At 41.2% G+C, this 16230-nt stretch overlaps 1 protein-coding gene across 16 annotated transcripts in view; it reads left to right on the forward strand.

Moving 5' to 3' along the window:
- The window catches only part of prom1a (prominin 1a), a 239385-nt gene that overhangs the window by 24535 nt on the left and 198620 nt on the right, over nt 1–16230 (forward strand). For 13 of the 16 annotated variants that reach the window (XM_069925152.1, XM_069925151.1, XM_069925132.1 and 10 more), the window contains exons 2-3: nt 6266–6299; nt 6675–7371. In XM_069925152.1, coding sequence (XP_069781253.1) covers nt 7149–7371 — 223 coding nt within the window. In that variant the 5' untranslated portion in view covers nt 6266–6299; nt 6675–7148. Of the gene's footprint in view, nt 1–6265; nt 6300–6674; nt 7372–14940; nt 15336–16230 lie in introns of those variants that run through there. The other 3 variants (XM_069925144.1, XM_069925145.1, XM_069925149.1) reach the window with 3 other exon arrangements.

The following is a 16230-nucleotide window of genomic DNA, read 5'->3' on the forward strand; positions in this document are numbered from 1 at the left end:
CCTTTCCTTTTTCCCTGGCACTTGCAACTTCATTCTTGTATTAATTATGTATTGGGTTAATACTGACTGAATTTGTCTCTTTTGAAGTGGAAATAGATTCTGTCTACTCTTGAACTTGTCCATCCAGTTTGTTATTGAGTCCAATAGTTTGCAGATACAGTATGAATAGTTGTTTGAACAACTGCCACTTGTGGTCGACATTCCCAGTGTCAGAAGCCTGAGGCCTTCCAATTGGTGAGTAACGAGAATCATATTTGCAACAGTTGCCATAATGGTGGATAGATTTAGATGGTCTGACCCACTTGCACTTGAAGGAAATGTAGCGGAGAACTGGTGTATTTTTGAGTTAGAGTATGACATACTTATTGCGGCAGCGCACAGTGACAAGCCTGCCTGCGCCAGAGCGTACATTTTGTTAAATTTAGTGGGCCTGAAAGTCATTGAAAGGGAGAGGTCGTTTGAGTACACAAATGAAGTGTGCGTAGGGAACTCATTACCAGCCCGGCTAAGTCGAGAGAGGACCCTGAATGTTTAAAATGAAAATTTAGGGCAATGTGCAATCCACAGAAAAATATGATGATACAAAGGCACAAATTTAATACTAAAGATCAAAAGCCTGGTGAGTCAATCATACATCAGTGATTTGAAAATCAGGACGAGGACCTGTAACTTGGAACGGTCTGTGAGGAATTAATTAAAGATAGGATGGTTGTGGTATTTATGATGACAGTATGCGAAAAGAACTAATGCTAGCAGAGGCCATTTCTACCTATTCGGCGTACAAAACCGCTGAGGAAAACAGTAAAAAGCTGGCCTTTCCACAACAGCAGGCCATGAGCATCGACGTAATCCAGGAGAGACCAGTGAACGGACAGTGGCTGGAGGGGAGGAGCAAGAGTCAGCCAGGCCACCCCACACTTTTGTTCAGGGCCTGGTGCGGCAGCTGCGGAGGCGATCACATGCCGAGAAGAGAAATATGCCCAGTGTTTGGCCAGCCATGCAGAACCTGTGGGAAGTTGAACCATTTCAGCAGATGCCGCAGATCCAGACAGCAGACCAATATACGGGCCACACCCAGAAGGATAATCAACCAGCTGGAGCCAGAACTGTGTCAATGGGCTGACCCCATGGATAGCAGACAACCCAGTGGAAACAATGAGGCCCTCTTATTCATGAAAGTCAAAGGCAAGGTGGCAGAGATGAAGGTCGACACAGGAGCAAAGTGCAACTCCTATCACAAAAGGCATGCAACTGGCTGAAAACTGTGGAACAGGTTAAACCATCCATCAGGTCAATGAGTCTGGAGCATATGGAGGCAGCAGAGTCCAAGCCAATGGCACAGTGCGCTGCAGGGATGGTTACATGTTCTTTGTGGTTCATGCCTCTGCTAGGCCTGAGTGCAGTCATGGACATGGGTCTAGTTTCGTTCAGCAGAGGGGTACACCAGATAAGCACCTCTGAAGAAGATCTATCGCAGAATTGTTTTTTCCTGAATACAGCAAGCTTTTCTCAGATGAGTTGGGGAGCTGCGGTGATGTACTCCATATGGCTCAACCTGGTGGAAAGACCTGTAGTTCATCCGGTGCACCGCATACCGGTGGCGATAAAGGTCAAGACAGAGCTCAACAGAATGTAGGACTTGGATGTAATCACTTCAGTTTTGGAGCAGACCAAATGGGTGTCCTCCGTGGTGGCCGCCAAGAAGAAAGATCGATGGGAGGTCTGGATCTGCATAAACCCGCGAGACCTCAATGCAGCCCATGCACACCGTAGAAGTTGTTTCCTCACAGAAGGCCAGCGCAACAGTATTTTTTAGATCCCAGATGTGAAAAACTTGTTCTGTCAAGTTTCACTCGACAATAATTCATTGCTACTGACCATGTTCAGTACTGCATTTGGTTGGTACAGGTTCCTGCAGATGCCATTTGGAATCCATTCAACTAGCGAAGTATTCCAAAGATCCATAGAGACACAAAGAAGGTGTTTGGCTGAGCATGGAAGATAAACGTGTTTACCAGCAACAACCTGAAGGTGGACTCCTCCAAATGAGTGAAATGCCAATGCCAACAGATGTGGCAGCCCTGCAAAGATTCCTTGGCATGGTAAACTATCTGGAAAATTTATTCCCAACTTGAGTGAGCTGACAGCCCTGCTGAGGCAGGTGATGCACAGAGATGAACAGTGAATCTAGCACAAACAGCAGTCGAAAGCTTTTGACGCTTTAAAGAGACACTTGTCGTGCCCACCAGTCCTCCTACTACGACATACGAAGACTAGTGATGCTGACCTCTGATGCCTTGCAATATGGCCAGGTGCAGCATGACTGCAAGATGGAAAACTGGTGGCATATGCTTCAAGGTCACTTACTGACATGGAAACCAGGAACGCACAAATTGAAAAAGAACAATTAACGGTTGTTTTTGCCTGCTCTATGGGAGGCCAATTATCATAGAAACCGACCACCTACCCTGCTGACAATACACGCGTTGCCAGCAGAACTATAGCGAATGATGCTCAGACTCTAGAAGTACAACATCACTCTGATGCACAAGTGTGGAAAGGAGATGCACTTAACTGATGCACTATCGTGTTTCCCCCAGAAAATGCATGGTTCAGCAGGCCGAAGAAGATGACAGTTTTGATGTTATGATGGTCACCCACGTATCCTCGGCCTGGCTGGAGTTTGAATTGGCACAAGGTGCACGTACTCCACTGCTTTCAGCAGTTAAAGGTACCATGATTCCTACTTTCGGAATGAGGAAGGTCACGATACATATGGGTTCAGCGGTATTCTACTGGAAATTCATGGTGGCCTCAGTAAGTTTTCCCCTGTTAGGCGTGGATTTTTTGAGAGAGCATGGACTCCTGGTTGATATTGTAAGGTAAAACATCATGAGATGGGAATGTGTAGGGAGTTACCCTGTACAGGGCAGTAACAAGAAGGGGAGGTGTCCTTGTACTCCTGTTAGGTAAAACATCATGAGATGGGAATGTGTAGGGAGTTACCCTGTACAGGGCAGTAACAAGAAGGGGAGGTGTCCTTGTACTCCTGTTAGGTAAAACATCATGAGATGGGAATGTACAGGGCTGTAACAAGATGTAAATGCATCCTTGTACTTACAAGATAAGAGAGACATTGATGGATTGAGAGGCAGGAAGCTAGCAGGGAAAGGATAGCAACAGTTTTAGTCATTGGACAAGTAATGATATGATGATGTTCTAAGCACATATCCAAGGGTATAAAAAATCACCATTTTGCTGATAACGGCAGAATGCATTCTCCGACTAACATGTTTAGTCACAAGTGTTACAATCCGGTAATAAAGAACAAAGAACCCTGATTTCGACTCAGCCTGGTGTTTGTCTCACTCATTCATGAACAAAGCAGACCTAACAATATACATAAATGCTGTCTGATAAACATGGCTAACTTCCAAAGTTTGCCTCTTAAAAGAATGTGTCGTTCTTTCCAACAGGTAAGAGTTCAGGCGATTCAGCAGAATGCATACGCCTCAATACTTGGATTTCCTGGGACTGTTGACGACTAATTTTGAGGATAATAAGCCGCAGTATGGTGTATATCATTATATTGATACAACTGGTCCACCTGTATATGCTAGGGCTCGTAGGCTTCCAAAAGACAAGCTTACAATTGCAAGAGCAGAATTTGCAGTAATGGAGGAATTAGGGGTGGTATGCAAGTCCAAAAGTCCATGGTTGGGCTTCACCCCTTCACGTGGTGCCTAAAAGCTGTGGTGGTTGGGGACTACAGGCAGTTGAACGATACAACCATCCCTGTTCGCTATCCAATCATTCATATTCAGGATTTCTCAGCACAGTTGGCTAATGCTACTATATTTTCCAAAGTAGATTTAGTAAAGGGATACTATCAGATTCCAGTTCACCCTGAGGATGTTCCAAAGACGGCTATTATAAGCCCCTTTGGTCTCTTTGAATTTATCAGAATGCCGTTTGGGTTGAAGAACGCAGCCCAGACGTTTCAAAGATTGATGGACGTTGTCACTAGGGACTTAGAAGGAACCTTCGTACATTTGGATGACATCCTCATAGCGAGCCCCGATGAGGAATCGCATAAACGACACCTCCGTCTCCTGTTCACTAGATTACAGAATTTTGGCCTTTCAGTCAACCCCGCAAAACGCCAATTCAGTACAGCTGAAATTGATTTTCTTGGCCACAGGATTTCTTGTACTGGAACTATACCATTGTTGGACAAAGAGATTGCCATGTGCAATTTTCCCCGGCCTCTTACTCAGAAGGATTTGCAACGATTCATAGGAATGGTTACCTTTTACCATTGTTTCATTAGAGGAGCGGCAGCCATGATGCGCCCACTGTTTGACCTACTAAATAGAAAAAGATCAAATATATTGCATTGGAATGAGGAAGTTTCGAAAGAACCAAGGAATTTTTGGCATCTGTGGCAAGTCTTGCCCACCCAGATCACAAAGCGCTCCTTTCGCTAACTACAGACGCATCCGACCATGCAATTGGTGCAGTGTTGCAACAACGCGTAAAAGAACAATGGGTGCCACTTGTGTTTTATAGCAGACGTCTTCGACCTACAGACACAGGCAAAAAGTACCAGCTCCTTACGGTGCTGAATTCAAGTCCACATTGGTGGACTTGTTGCCCGGGGTTCTGTAAATTTCGACATCCCCGCTGATTCCTGAGAATCTCTGCTCTATAGCCACATAAATTTAGGATGGCATGGATAATCTCATCCATACATTGGCAGTCCATGGAAAGAGTGTATTACCTCAAAAATTACTAGCCCATGTCATTTGAAAAGGTATTTTTCCCTTTTCTGCAAAATACTAAAGGCTGTAGATGCTGGGATCTCGTGAATGTTGAATGCACTTTCCTCTTTCTGTGGTTCCCACAGAGCAACACCTCAAAAATAAAGTGGGCAGCAACTCTTCCTTAATCACAAAGGTCTGCACGAGAAGAGAAAGACTGCTAAACATCTCATTTTATATGAAGCACATTAGAGATTCTATCTTTAATCTATTTGAAGTCAACGCAAGAACTTGGTTACTTCTTGCATCATAAGTCAGTTTGTTTATGAGGGCCTGGGCAATGCACCCAGCAGTGTACATTTATATACAACTATGAATATAGAAAGATCACAATTCATCAAAGTGCTGCTTGGTGATAATGGGTCATGTGACCAATAAGTTGGGTTTAATTTTTGATGGGGTTCTGGATTTCTTTATGGCATTATTCATCCAGAGGAACCTACTTGAGAAATCCCACACTTTGATTTGTGCCTAAAAATTGTAATTGTCTGCATCTTTATCTTCCTGGATGATGTACAAACAAGATAAGATTGACGTGAGAATACTGCTTTTGTTTTCCTGGTGGGATTAAAGCATTATGTGAAACACTATGGGCTGCAGATACTGTGCTTGTAGTTAAAATACTGAAATGTTGGAGGAACTCAGCTGGTCTTTTCAGCATCTATAGGAGACAAAGATGTATTGCTGACATTTCGGATCTAAGCCCTTCTTCAAGGAAAAATCAGAAAAGGCAGAAACAGGATATATCAGAAAGTCTCAGAATTCAAATAATGGGGGAGGAATCCAGACCAACAGAAGAGGTTGATTTGATATGATAAGGGATTAGGTAGAATTTATCCTTTCTGTGTGAAAGGAGACAGGGAATGGGGTACGACGGAGGTGGGTGTTTTAATGAAAGGCAGAGAAGTTGATATTAATGCCATCTGTTTAGAAGGTGCCCAGTCAGAAGATGAGGTGTCGTTCCTCTAATTTACAGGTGGTCTCAGTCTGGCAGTACATGAGACTATGGACAGACACATTGGCATTGGAATGGAGAATTGAAATGGGTGGCTACTGGGATATCCATGCGACTGCATGGACAGAGCAGAGATGCTCAACAAAGCAACAAAGCAATCTCCAGGTCTGTGTCCAGTTTCTGCAATGTAGAAGAGACCATAGTAAGACCACAGTAGATAACCCCAGCAGATTCACAAGTGAACTGTTGCTTTGCTTGGCAGGACTGGGGCCCTGAAAGGTGGTGAAGGAGGAGGTGTGGGAGCATTTTCTGTGGTCACAGGGATAGGTCCCAAGGGAAATATTGGTGGGGATGGAGGAGTGGACAAGGGAGTCATGGAAGGAGCGGTCCTTGTCAGTCTAGTACTCTTGCATATGTGGATGGAATTCACAAATGTGATATTTTGCTGAACAGCCATATTGTTCATTCATGATCTTTTTGTTTATTTTAGGACTTTGGAGAAACAAGAACAATTTGGCCAAGAAGTAAGAGTGTTTCTTTGGGATATATTATCCTAGTTGACCCATTAATGTTTGAAGATGATTTTTTCCCATTGTTGCTCAAGTAATATTTTTAATGTGACAGTTTACACTATTTTTTAAGTAAAACTACATTTTGAACATTTAACTCCTGAACATTTCAAATGAAACTTGTCTGCATTATGCATCACTGTAAATGATCTTTTGTATGCCCACATGCCGCAAGAATGCCACTCCCAAGTTATAGTTAAAACCTTTGATGTAATTTGTGTGTTTTCCAGAATGAAAATTGTGGTTTACAGTTAATTCATCTAAAAATGTAAACTTTTGACTAAGAATTTGTTTTCCCTGACATCGTTTTACTGTACCTTTCTGTTACAGATAAGGACCTGTAAGATGTCTTTTACTGTGCTTGAGCCAGCTAATACTCATCGGTAGGCGGGTTAACTTATCCTTCCCTACACAAATGCAGCTTTTCCTTCTGAGCATTAATTCGGGAAGCTAAGACTGCAGAATCTTAAACAACGTTTCCAGCTGACATTTTCTATTATGCCAGAAATGGTACACTACATTGGTTTCTGAAGAAGGCTTGAATGGTCATGTCTGAAATTTGGAATCTGATTGCTGTTTGAAGACTGGATAAAGAATTGAGAGATTGTTGTGCTTTGTTTCCTGAATATTGATGTGGGAACAATTTAAAAAAAAAAGATGCTGACACCAAGGCATAGAGACTGAAGTGGCTCCCCGTTCTCCTGGTTACCCCAAAGCTACTCTGCATTGCTTCAAGATCAGTTTTATTCTGTCCCAATTTAAAATTGGACACAAAAGTTTCTTCTGGATTGTAAGTTTACAGTCATGGTTATCGTGGTAACAGTGCTTTTATTGATGCTTTGTGCTCACACTGGAAGTGATGGTCAACTGTGGAGCTATGTAGCTAAAACTGAAGCATTGGATTTTGGGGCTGTACCTGCTGGAAACTATGTGACTCAGGTATATTATGATCCTGGACTTGTTGGAATCCTATTTCAGCTGGCACGTACATTTCTGAATGTTGTACAACCAAATCCTTTTCCTCGAGGTAAATATGATTAAATTATCATATGGTATAGAATTCTGTATCATTGAAACTTTGAACTCTTTACTAATTGCTGATTTGTGAATACTGTAATTCTTATTCAATTTTGGCTTTGTTTAAAGAAAACTTCTAATTGCTTTACGGTTAATTGTCATTACTTTGAAAAATTACTTTTGCAGGCCTCAAATATTTGATTTCAGGTGATGCATTTTCATCAAGTAGTTTGCATGAACAATAAGTACCAAATTTCATCCATTGCCTGTGATTTATTCTCTTTGAAGCAATATTTAAACATTGAGCTGTTTTTTTAAAAAAAAAGCTACATTATTTTCTGTTATATAGCAAACTCTAACCTTGAAATCTGTATTATCACCCATACCTATATGGCATTTTCAGTAGATGTCTGGAAGTACTGGATCTATAACTGCTTGATAAATCCTCGGATCAGGTGTGGCTAGTTGAATCACCTGATCTAATTTGTAAATCTTATAAGCTCTTTCACCATATGTTACTTTGGTGGTAATGAATATCTTGGCTGAGGCTGAAATCTTGAGACTGACAAATGAGTCAGAGCCTTCATCTGTGTACTTTAATGAGGAGGACCACTTTACTGTAAGCTAATTTTTACCTAATTCTAATGCGATTAGTGTGCAAAATATCATCTTAATGCAAGCTGACCCCCTTCCACAATAAAATAACAACTTTGTATTTGTTACCAAGAAATACTGTGAAAGTATAAGAAGTTCTTAATGAATGCAGGATCATGTATTTTAAAATATTACATGCATAACAAGTATCTAATTTTGGGAACAGAGACAAAATGTGAATTTTAACTTTATTAAATTTATTTACGGCAGCTTCACTGCGTTTCATATAACCATATACAGCACAGAACAGGCCACTTTGGCCCTACTAGTCCATGCTGGAACAGAGATGAAGAAAATCTACAGTTGTTTGGGAGTCCAACAAAAATAGATTGATGGAAATAAGCAATTCTGGCAATAACTTTGGAAAAGGCCTAAGCTTGAATGTTTCAATTAAGGGTTAATTTAATCTATCATTTAAGTTATGCAATTACTTGAGAACCAAAAGGTGACTTTTAATGGACTTGGGCAAATTAGATTTTTCTCTCCCCAAGTTGTACCCTTTGCTAGAGATTTATTCCTCTTCATTGTTCCTCACTAGCAAACTAGATGATCCTGACATTGAATTCAATGAGCCATTGATAATCAGGCAGGTCTTGTGATGGCCTATCACCAATTATTCCTGTAATTGGAGCTTTTATTATCAGAAGTTTTGGCTGACAGACAACTAAGTTAATTTGGCACTTTTTTTGTAGTCAATTTACTGCCAATCTAGCAAGTACCTCAACTAATGGAATTTCCTAGCCTTGTGACACTGATTTCCCTGCTACCAGTAAGCCCAGGTAAAGCAGATCTAAGCCACCATATTTGGAATGCAGAGTGACTGTTTGGTTATGGAAATTCTCCCTTTTGGAATCCTGAAATTGATACCTGAACATTTGAGATGTGTGACTAAAACTTGCCTTCATAATGTAATGGGTGGAGTGGGGAGTAAACACATCGGCACGGTTGGCGAAGTGTGAGCACAATGCCTTTACAGCACCAGCGATTTGGATCTGGGGTTTGAATTTGCGCTGTCTGGAAGGAGTTTGTCTTTTCTCCCAGTGTCTCTGTGGTTTTTCCCTGGGAGTTCCGCTTCCCTCCTACCGATTGAAGCGTACTGAGGGTGTAGGTTAATTGGGCGGCACAGAATTGTGCCCCAAAATGGCCTGTTACCATGCTGTATTTTTAAATTAAAAAAAAAATTAATAAAAAACTATTTATGATATGCACCATTGATGCGACTTTGTTATGTGAAATTGCAATGCAACTCCTGGTGCTCAGAAATTGGAGTTATGGCTCTGTTGAGTTATGGCTCTATTGCCTTGAAGCAAATCTCGATCAGATGCAGACCCTTCCATCTACCTTGTTGGTTCTTATCAGTGATTCTCACCCGAGTTTATCCCTGCCGATGCCGATTACAAACAGGCACTTTGGAGCTGCACAGTGTGGTTAGTAAACAAGAGGTGGACCACTTTGACACACTATTTAGTTGGTGACTTTAACCATACTTGTCTCAAGAAAACCCTGCCCAACTACCACCAGCATGTAATCTGCTGTACATTCTCTCACTGCTACACCAAGATAAGGAAGGCCTACTGATTTTCCTGACACTACATTTTGGCAAGCCAGATCACCTGGGTGTGCTCCTTCTGCCTTCAGACAGAGCTTAAAAAGAGATCAGGACAGCTAGAAGCTGGTCATAGAAGGCTGAAGAGCATTTATAGACTTTCTCGAGTCAGTGAATTGGGCAGTGTTCAAGGACTCGGCTCAGGATCTGTCACTCTGTCAAAACAGCTGTGGATGAATGTGTCCCCACCAAATGGTTCTAAGGTTTTCCACAACCAAAAGTCCTGGATGAACAATGAAATCTAGAACCTGCTGAGAGCATGATCACAGACTTTTAAGTCTATAGATCCAGATCAATACAGAAGTCACAGGTATGACTTATGAAAAGCCATCTCCCTGGCAAAGTGGAGTTTCTGGATGAAAATGGAAACAAAGGACAACAGCTGTGGTGAGCCTAATAATCTACTACAAAACCAAATCTGGTGCAGAAGGAGTCAGCAGGTCTCTCCCAGGTGAACTCGATGCTTTCTATGCCCAATTCTACTATAAGAATAAGGAAGAACCATCACTGCACACCCCCATGTTCCTTGATGATCCTCTCCTATCCAAGGATGACGTGCTTGCTGCCTTCAGGAGAGTGAATCCAAGCAAAGCATTTGGTCCATATGAAGTACCTTGCTGAGTAGTTAAAAACCTATGCTGACCAAATTGTCAATGTATTCAGTTAAGTGTTGTACCCACCTGTTTCAAACAGGTGTCAATTGTACCAGTGCCAGAGAAAAGTGGTAACAAGCCTATCAACCAGTGGGACTCATATCAACAGTGATAGTGTTTTGAAAGAATGGTGTTGAAGCATATTACTTCCTGAGTGGCGACCTGGATCCATTCCAATTCACCTACTGTAGCAGCTTGTTTACTGCGAATGCAACCTCTCTGGCTCTACACTGCTACACCAAGATAAGGAAGGCCTACCGATAAGGGGCACCTCGACCGCAAAGATGGATATATCAGGATGCTCTTCATCAACTACAGTTCTGCATTCAATGTCATCATCCCCTCAAAAGTCATCAGTGAACTCAAAGTCCTGGGATTCAACACCCAATGGTGTAAATGGATCCTGGATTTCCTTGCCTCCAGACCACAATCAGTGAGGTCTGGTAAGAACATCTCCTCCCCACTCTCCATCAGTACTGTGTTCTTAGCCCCCCTGCTCTATTGGCTATACACCCATGACTGTATGGCTTGATATGACAACAATACCATCTACAAATTCGCTGATGATATCATAGTAGTGGGTTGGATTAAAAAGGGCAATGAGTCAGGATACAGGAGGGAGATTGAAAACTTGGCTGAATGGTGCACCAACAACAACCTCACTCAATGTCACCAAGACCAAGGAGCTGATTGTTGACTTAAGGAAGGGAAAACCAGAGGTGTACAATCCAGTGATTATTGGGTGATCAGAGGTAGACAGGGTGAGCAAGTTTTTGGGATCCACTATCTCAGAGGATCTTTCCTGGATCCAACACACTTCTGGCTCAGGAGTTTGCAGAGCTATAGTTATGACAACAGAAACCTTGGCAAATTTCTCCAGTTATGTGGAGCAGACTGGCTGCATCATGATCTGGTATGGGGACACAAATACCCTTGAGTGTAAAACTCTACAAAAGGTAGTGGACACAGCCCAAGACATCACAGGCAAAGCCCTCCCCACCACCAAGAACATCTACATGGATTGCTGCCATCAGAGAACAGCAGCAATTATCAAGGATGCACATAATCCAGCTCATGCCCTTTTCTCGCTCCTACCATAAGGAAAGAGGAATAGGTGCCTCAAGACTCTCATCACCAGAATGAGGAACACCTGCTACCTTTCCAGATGGAATCCAGAACTAAAAACATGTTGGAAGAACTCAAAGATCAAACAATATTTGTGGAAGCAAAAAATGTATGTTAAAATTTCAAGATGAAAGCCTGCATCAGGACAGGGAAGAGGATTGCCTGGCAATATTTGGGAAAACTTCAATCAAATCATCTGTTAACTTTATAAACTTAAGGAAATGCAGCTTTTGGGCAGTCTGCAACATTCAAGTCAAATTGCTAGTTGTGCTTCCTCCACAGTTGATAATAAATGCTATCCAAAGATCAGTTGCCCACCCAGAATTGTTTCGGGTGTAGACCAAGTTAGTGTACGTACTTTGGATTATGGGTGTTCTGATGAGAAGAGACTGGAGAAACCGGGACCACTTTATATGTAAGCCCTACCCACCAGAAGCGGAGAAATTGAGCCACTCTCCTCTTTTTGAGATAAATGTCCAAAATGCATTCTGAAGCTAAATGGATTTTCTATGGGAAGGCTCCAACAATATTTTTATTCATAGGTGTGACTACTGAAAATTGCATTCCTTTCTGCTTTAAGCAAACCCTTATTATATTTGCTGTTTGCTTCTTAGGGTTGCATATAAATAAGATGAAAGATATTTATTTTGTAGACAATAAGTAGTTGCATAATTTTCCTCCATGATTTGTCTCTCATTGAATCCTCTTGTTAACTTTTGTAAGTCACAGTCATTATCTTTTACCTCTGTATTGGTCGTATGCCATTATCCACCATCTTGATGGTTGCAAAGTTGTGCACTACATTAGAATAGCTATATATCTTAAATTGGAATACTATGCAAACAGATGCCAGTGAGTCAGAATATGATCATTCTGGAAATTGAACTTTGTGCCATTGACACGTGAAGTTATGCCACTGTTATTAGTGGGAGATGTGTGGATCTTTCCATCAAGAACCTATTTCCACTTATTCTCAACTATTTTCTGGATTCTAACACTCAATTTCAGTGGTCAATTAACATACACATGGGATGTGTATTGTTATGTATTGCTACAAAACTCCCGCTGTTTCCATCATGTAATCTTAGAGATGACTTTGGAAATCTTGTATTATTATCAGTCAAAGGATTGATTGTAGCACAGGGTTTGTACAGATTTTTTGTGAAGCACTTGGTTTTAATCAGCGTTGCTTTTCATAATTATATCATGTTAATTTTGGGACTGATGTGTGAATTGATGGCTTCAAAATATTTGTTCTTTTGAGTGAGCAATATACTAACTTTGAATAATGTGTCTAAAAAGAATAATTAAATATTTTGTGATTACCCTGGATGTCCTCAGCTTGTCAGAAACAAAGATTTTTTGGCTACTGAATGTTTTGATTAAATGGGAGAGGGACAAAAAAAACTTCATGCATCCTTTCTCAAAAAAATTGAAAAATCAAGAGGATCCTTCATTATTTGCATAGTTGAAACATTCTGAAAACTCCTTCCCAGAGCATTATGGCCATATGCAGGCTCATGCAGATATTAATTTGCATCACAAATAGTTATGTAATATTTAAATATTTTTTCCACCACTAGCTTCAATAATCAGGCAGTAGATTGATGCAGCTGGTGTATTTAATTTTCTCACCTTAGTCCAATGTTATCATAGGTGTGTTAACATTTCTAAATAAAAAGCTTGCAATGTGTTTTCTGATTTTGTTTTACAGTGGTAATTTGGGAGACCAGTATTGTCAAATACATAAAGCAGCAAGGTTAGGGTAGCAGTGCAAAGCTGTTAAAGTGGCAGCGATAGGGACCAGGGATTGAATCCTGTGCTGTCTAAAGAGTTTGTATGTTCTCTCCATGTCTGTGTGGGTTTGCCCGAGGGCTCTGGTTTCCTCCCACTGTTTGAAGCGTACTGGGGGTTGTAGGTTAATTGGGCAGCATGGGCTCATGGGCTGAAATTGCCCGATGTCTAAATTGAAATTTAAAATATTTTACTTACAATCTTAATGAGGTAGGAACTCCAAGTGTGATTTAGTATTGCTGAGTTTGCATCAAATGTGGCTTTTTTTTGCTGTCAAGAGTTTTTTCTAACCTTCTTGGTTGAGTTCAACTGACACCAGATGGTGAAGAATTAGTATTTTTCTGCAGGTTGCTGGCAGTAGCTTATTTATAGCATCTTGTCTGTTTTGGTGGAGACCAGGTGTTAGCTTTAGTAAGCTGATAATCTTGGATTCATTTGCTTGCGTAATGTGCACAGCAAATCTTTAGTTTTATTGCCTGGTTCTTGCATTGGAGTTCACTGCTCCAGTAGATAAATAATTGTGTATGAACAACAATAAATAAACATGAACCAAGGCTGTTAGCTCTCTCTCCCAAAGTCTAAAAGTGTCAAGCAGTGGAAAAGAAACCTCAGTAATTGTCAGTATGTAAACTCAAATGTTTGAACAATGATGACAGGGAACACTTGAATATTTCACATGTGGAAAAGTGTATGAAGATCAGAATCAAGATTTATTGTCACAAACAAGTCATGAAATTCTGTGTTTTGTGGCAGCATCAAAGTGCAAACATTCATATTATAACCATCTTACAACCTCACTATAAAAAATAAAATATTAATAGCAATAATAATGCACGGAAAATAAGGCCATGTCTTTGGTTCATTGATTATTCAGGAATCCGATGGCCGTGGGGAAGAAGCTGTCCTTGTGCCGCAGAGTGCTCGTCTTTAGGCTCCTGTACCTTTTCCATGATGGTAGCAGAGTGAATAAGGGATGGTCTGGGTGGGGAGGATCTTTGAGGATTGAGGCTGCTTGTTTAAGACACCGCCTCATGTAGATGTCCTTGATGGAGTGAAGTCTGGTACCTGTGATGTCACAGGCCGAGTTAACAACCCTCTGGAGTTTATTCTTATCCTGAGAGTTGGCGCCTTCATATCAGGCAGAGATGTAACCAGCCAGAATCTTTTCTATGTTACACCTGTAGACGTTTGAGTCTTTGGTGACATACTGAACTGCCTCAGACACTTCTCAATGTATAGCCATTGGCGAGCTCTCTTGTCTTTTTTTTTCTCCTCTTCTAGGGGGCCATCCTCTGCGACCGAGCGCTGAGCTTCGGGAGGGACGCACATGGAGCTGTGAGGGAAGGGTGACACCCGCCTAGCCAGCCAGATCAGCCGAATCATCCCTAGCGATCAATGGGGTGACAGATGTCGCAGCCAGATCGCCCTCACACCCGCGAGCTCTCTTGTCATCAATGTGGAGGTTCAAGGACAGATCTTTGGAGATGTTGACATCCAGGAATTTGAAGTTCTTGACCCTCTGCACTACTGAGTCCCTGACTTCCTCCTGAAGTCCAGTCATCTCCTTGGTTTTGTTGTTGTTGAGCGCAAGGTTGTTGTTACACCATTCAACGAACTGATCTATCTCTCTCCTGTACGTTTCCTCATTTCCACTTCTGCATCTGCCGACAATTGTGGTGTCATTGGCAAACCTGTGGCTGGCATTGGAATTGTATCTTGGCCGCAAAGTCATGGATGTATAACAAATTAGCAGTGGGCTAAGCATGCATCCTTAGGGTGCACCTGTCGTTGTTTCTAATTGGTACCAACTGTGGGCTTCCAATGAGAAAGTTGTGACCATGCTACTGATGCTACTTTTGTTTTTTGGAGAGAAATTATGAACATGGTTGAACAGATTCATTTTGAATATTTTTTCTTTTAAGTGAACAGAGAATTGGACATTTTGAAAGTGTAAATGGTACTGTACCAGCAAAGAAACAATTGAGTGTACACGTGTCTGGAAATAAGTCTACCTTTGAGTTGAAGAAGGGCCGGAGTTTGAAGGTTATCTTGTGAAATTAAGTTGTGAAATTTCTCACCTGGTCTTCTTAAACTATTCCAGCAAGTCTTGTTCTGTGGAAGTTCTTGGCAGAAATGATTGAGGTGGGTATTGCCGATATAAATGGTGATGCTATGTTATTACATTACACAACTTGGTGACAACCCTTTTGCTTTCAAACATGTATCCAATTTCCCTTTTGAAGTTTACTGTAAAACCTTCGCTTATACATTTAGTGTATTCAAGATCATAATTAGCTTTTATCTCAAACGTTGATTTTGAGTACATACAACATACTGCAATCCTGCATTCAAAAATATATCTCTGCTTTAGCATACACCTTTTAAAGTTGTGCTACTACATTTTTTCTCAAATGAGCTACTTTGCACTTCCTTACATTAATGTACTTGAATCTTTGGCTGTCATTCCACCAATCTACCTATGTCCTCTTTAAATATGTTTATATAATCTGCATTTAACAGAATGGGGTAGTGTTGGTAAGGGAGAAAGGTTGGTTGAAAGAGCTTTGAAAATGAGAGATGGAAATGAAATTAAGCAATGAAAGGCATACATTAGTTATGTTTAATACAGTGGAATTATGCAAAGATTGTCCCTTGTTATGGAGGCATGGTTTGATCTAATGTGGACTGGCAGAATTGGTGTCATTTTTGAATGTTCCTTGAGCTGGATTATTGAAGGAAAGAGGAATGTGAATAGAAATTTGAACGTGATCATCAAAAATATGATCTTTTCCTACATTTCAGAATTCAAGATTCTGTTTTCTTGTAATAAAACAGAAAATGTGATCTTGCACAAAATTTCATTTAGCCTTCCATAAGGCAAACATTTCCATCAGCAGAAATGACCCCTAACCGTCAGAGAAAGAGAAGTGAAAGAGTGTTGAGGTGGGAGCACCTTGAATGCTCCCACATTTTCTGCAGCTACATAGCCTTCAGTCCAAACCATCAGCCACACAAGCTCCAGATCCAAACCTTGGAC

Source organism: Narcine bancroftii, chromosome 3 (genome assembly GCF_036971445.1).
Source record: "Narcine bancroftii isolate sNarBan1 chromosome 3, sNarBan1.hap1, whole genome shotgun sequence".
NCBI classification, from domain to species: Eukaryota; Metazoa; Chordata; class Chondrichthyes; order Torpediniformes; family Narcinidae; genus Narcine; species Narcine bancroftii.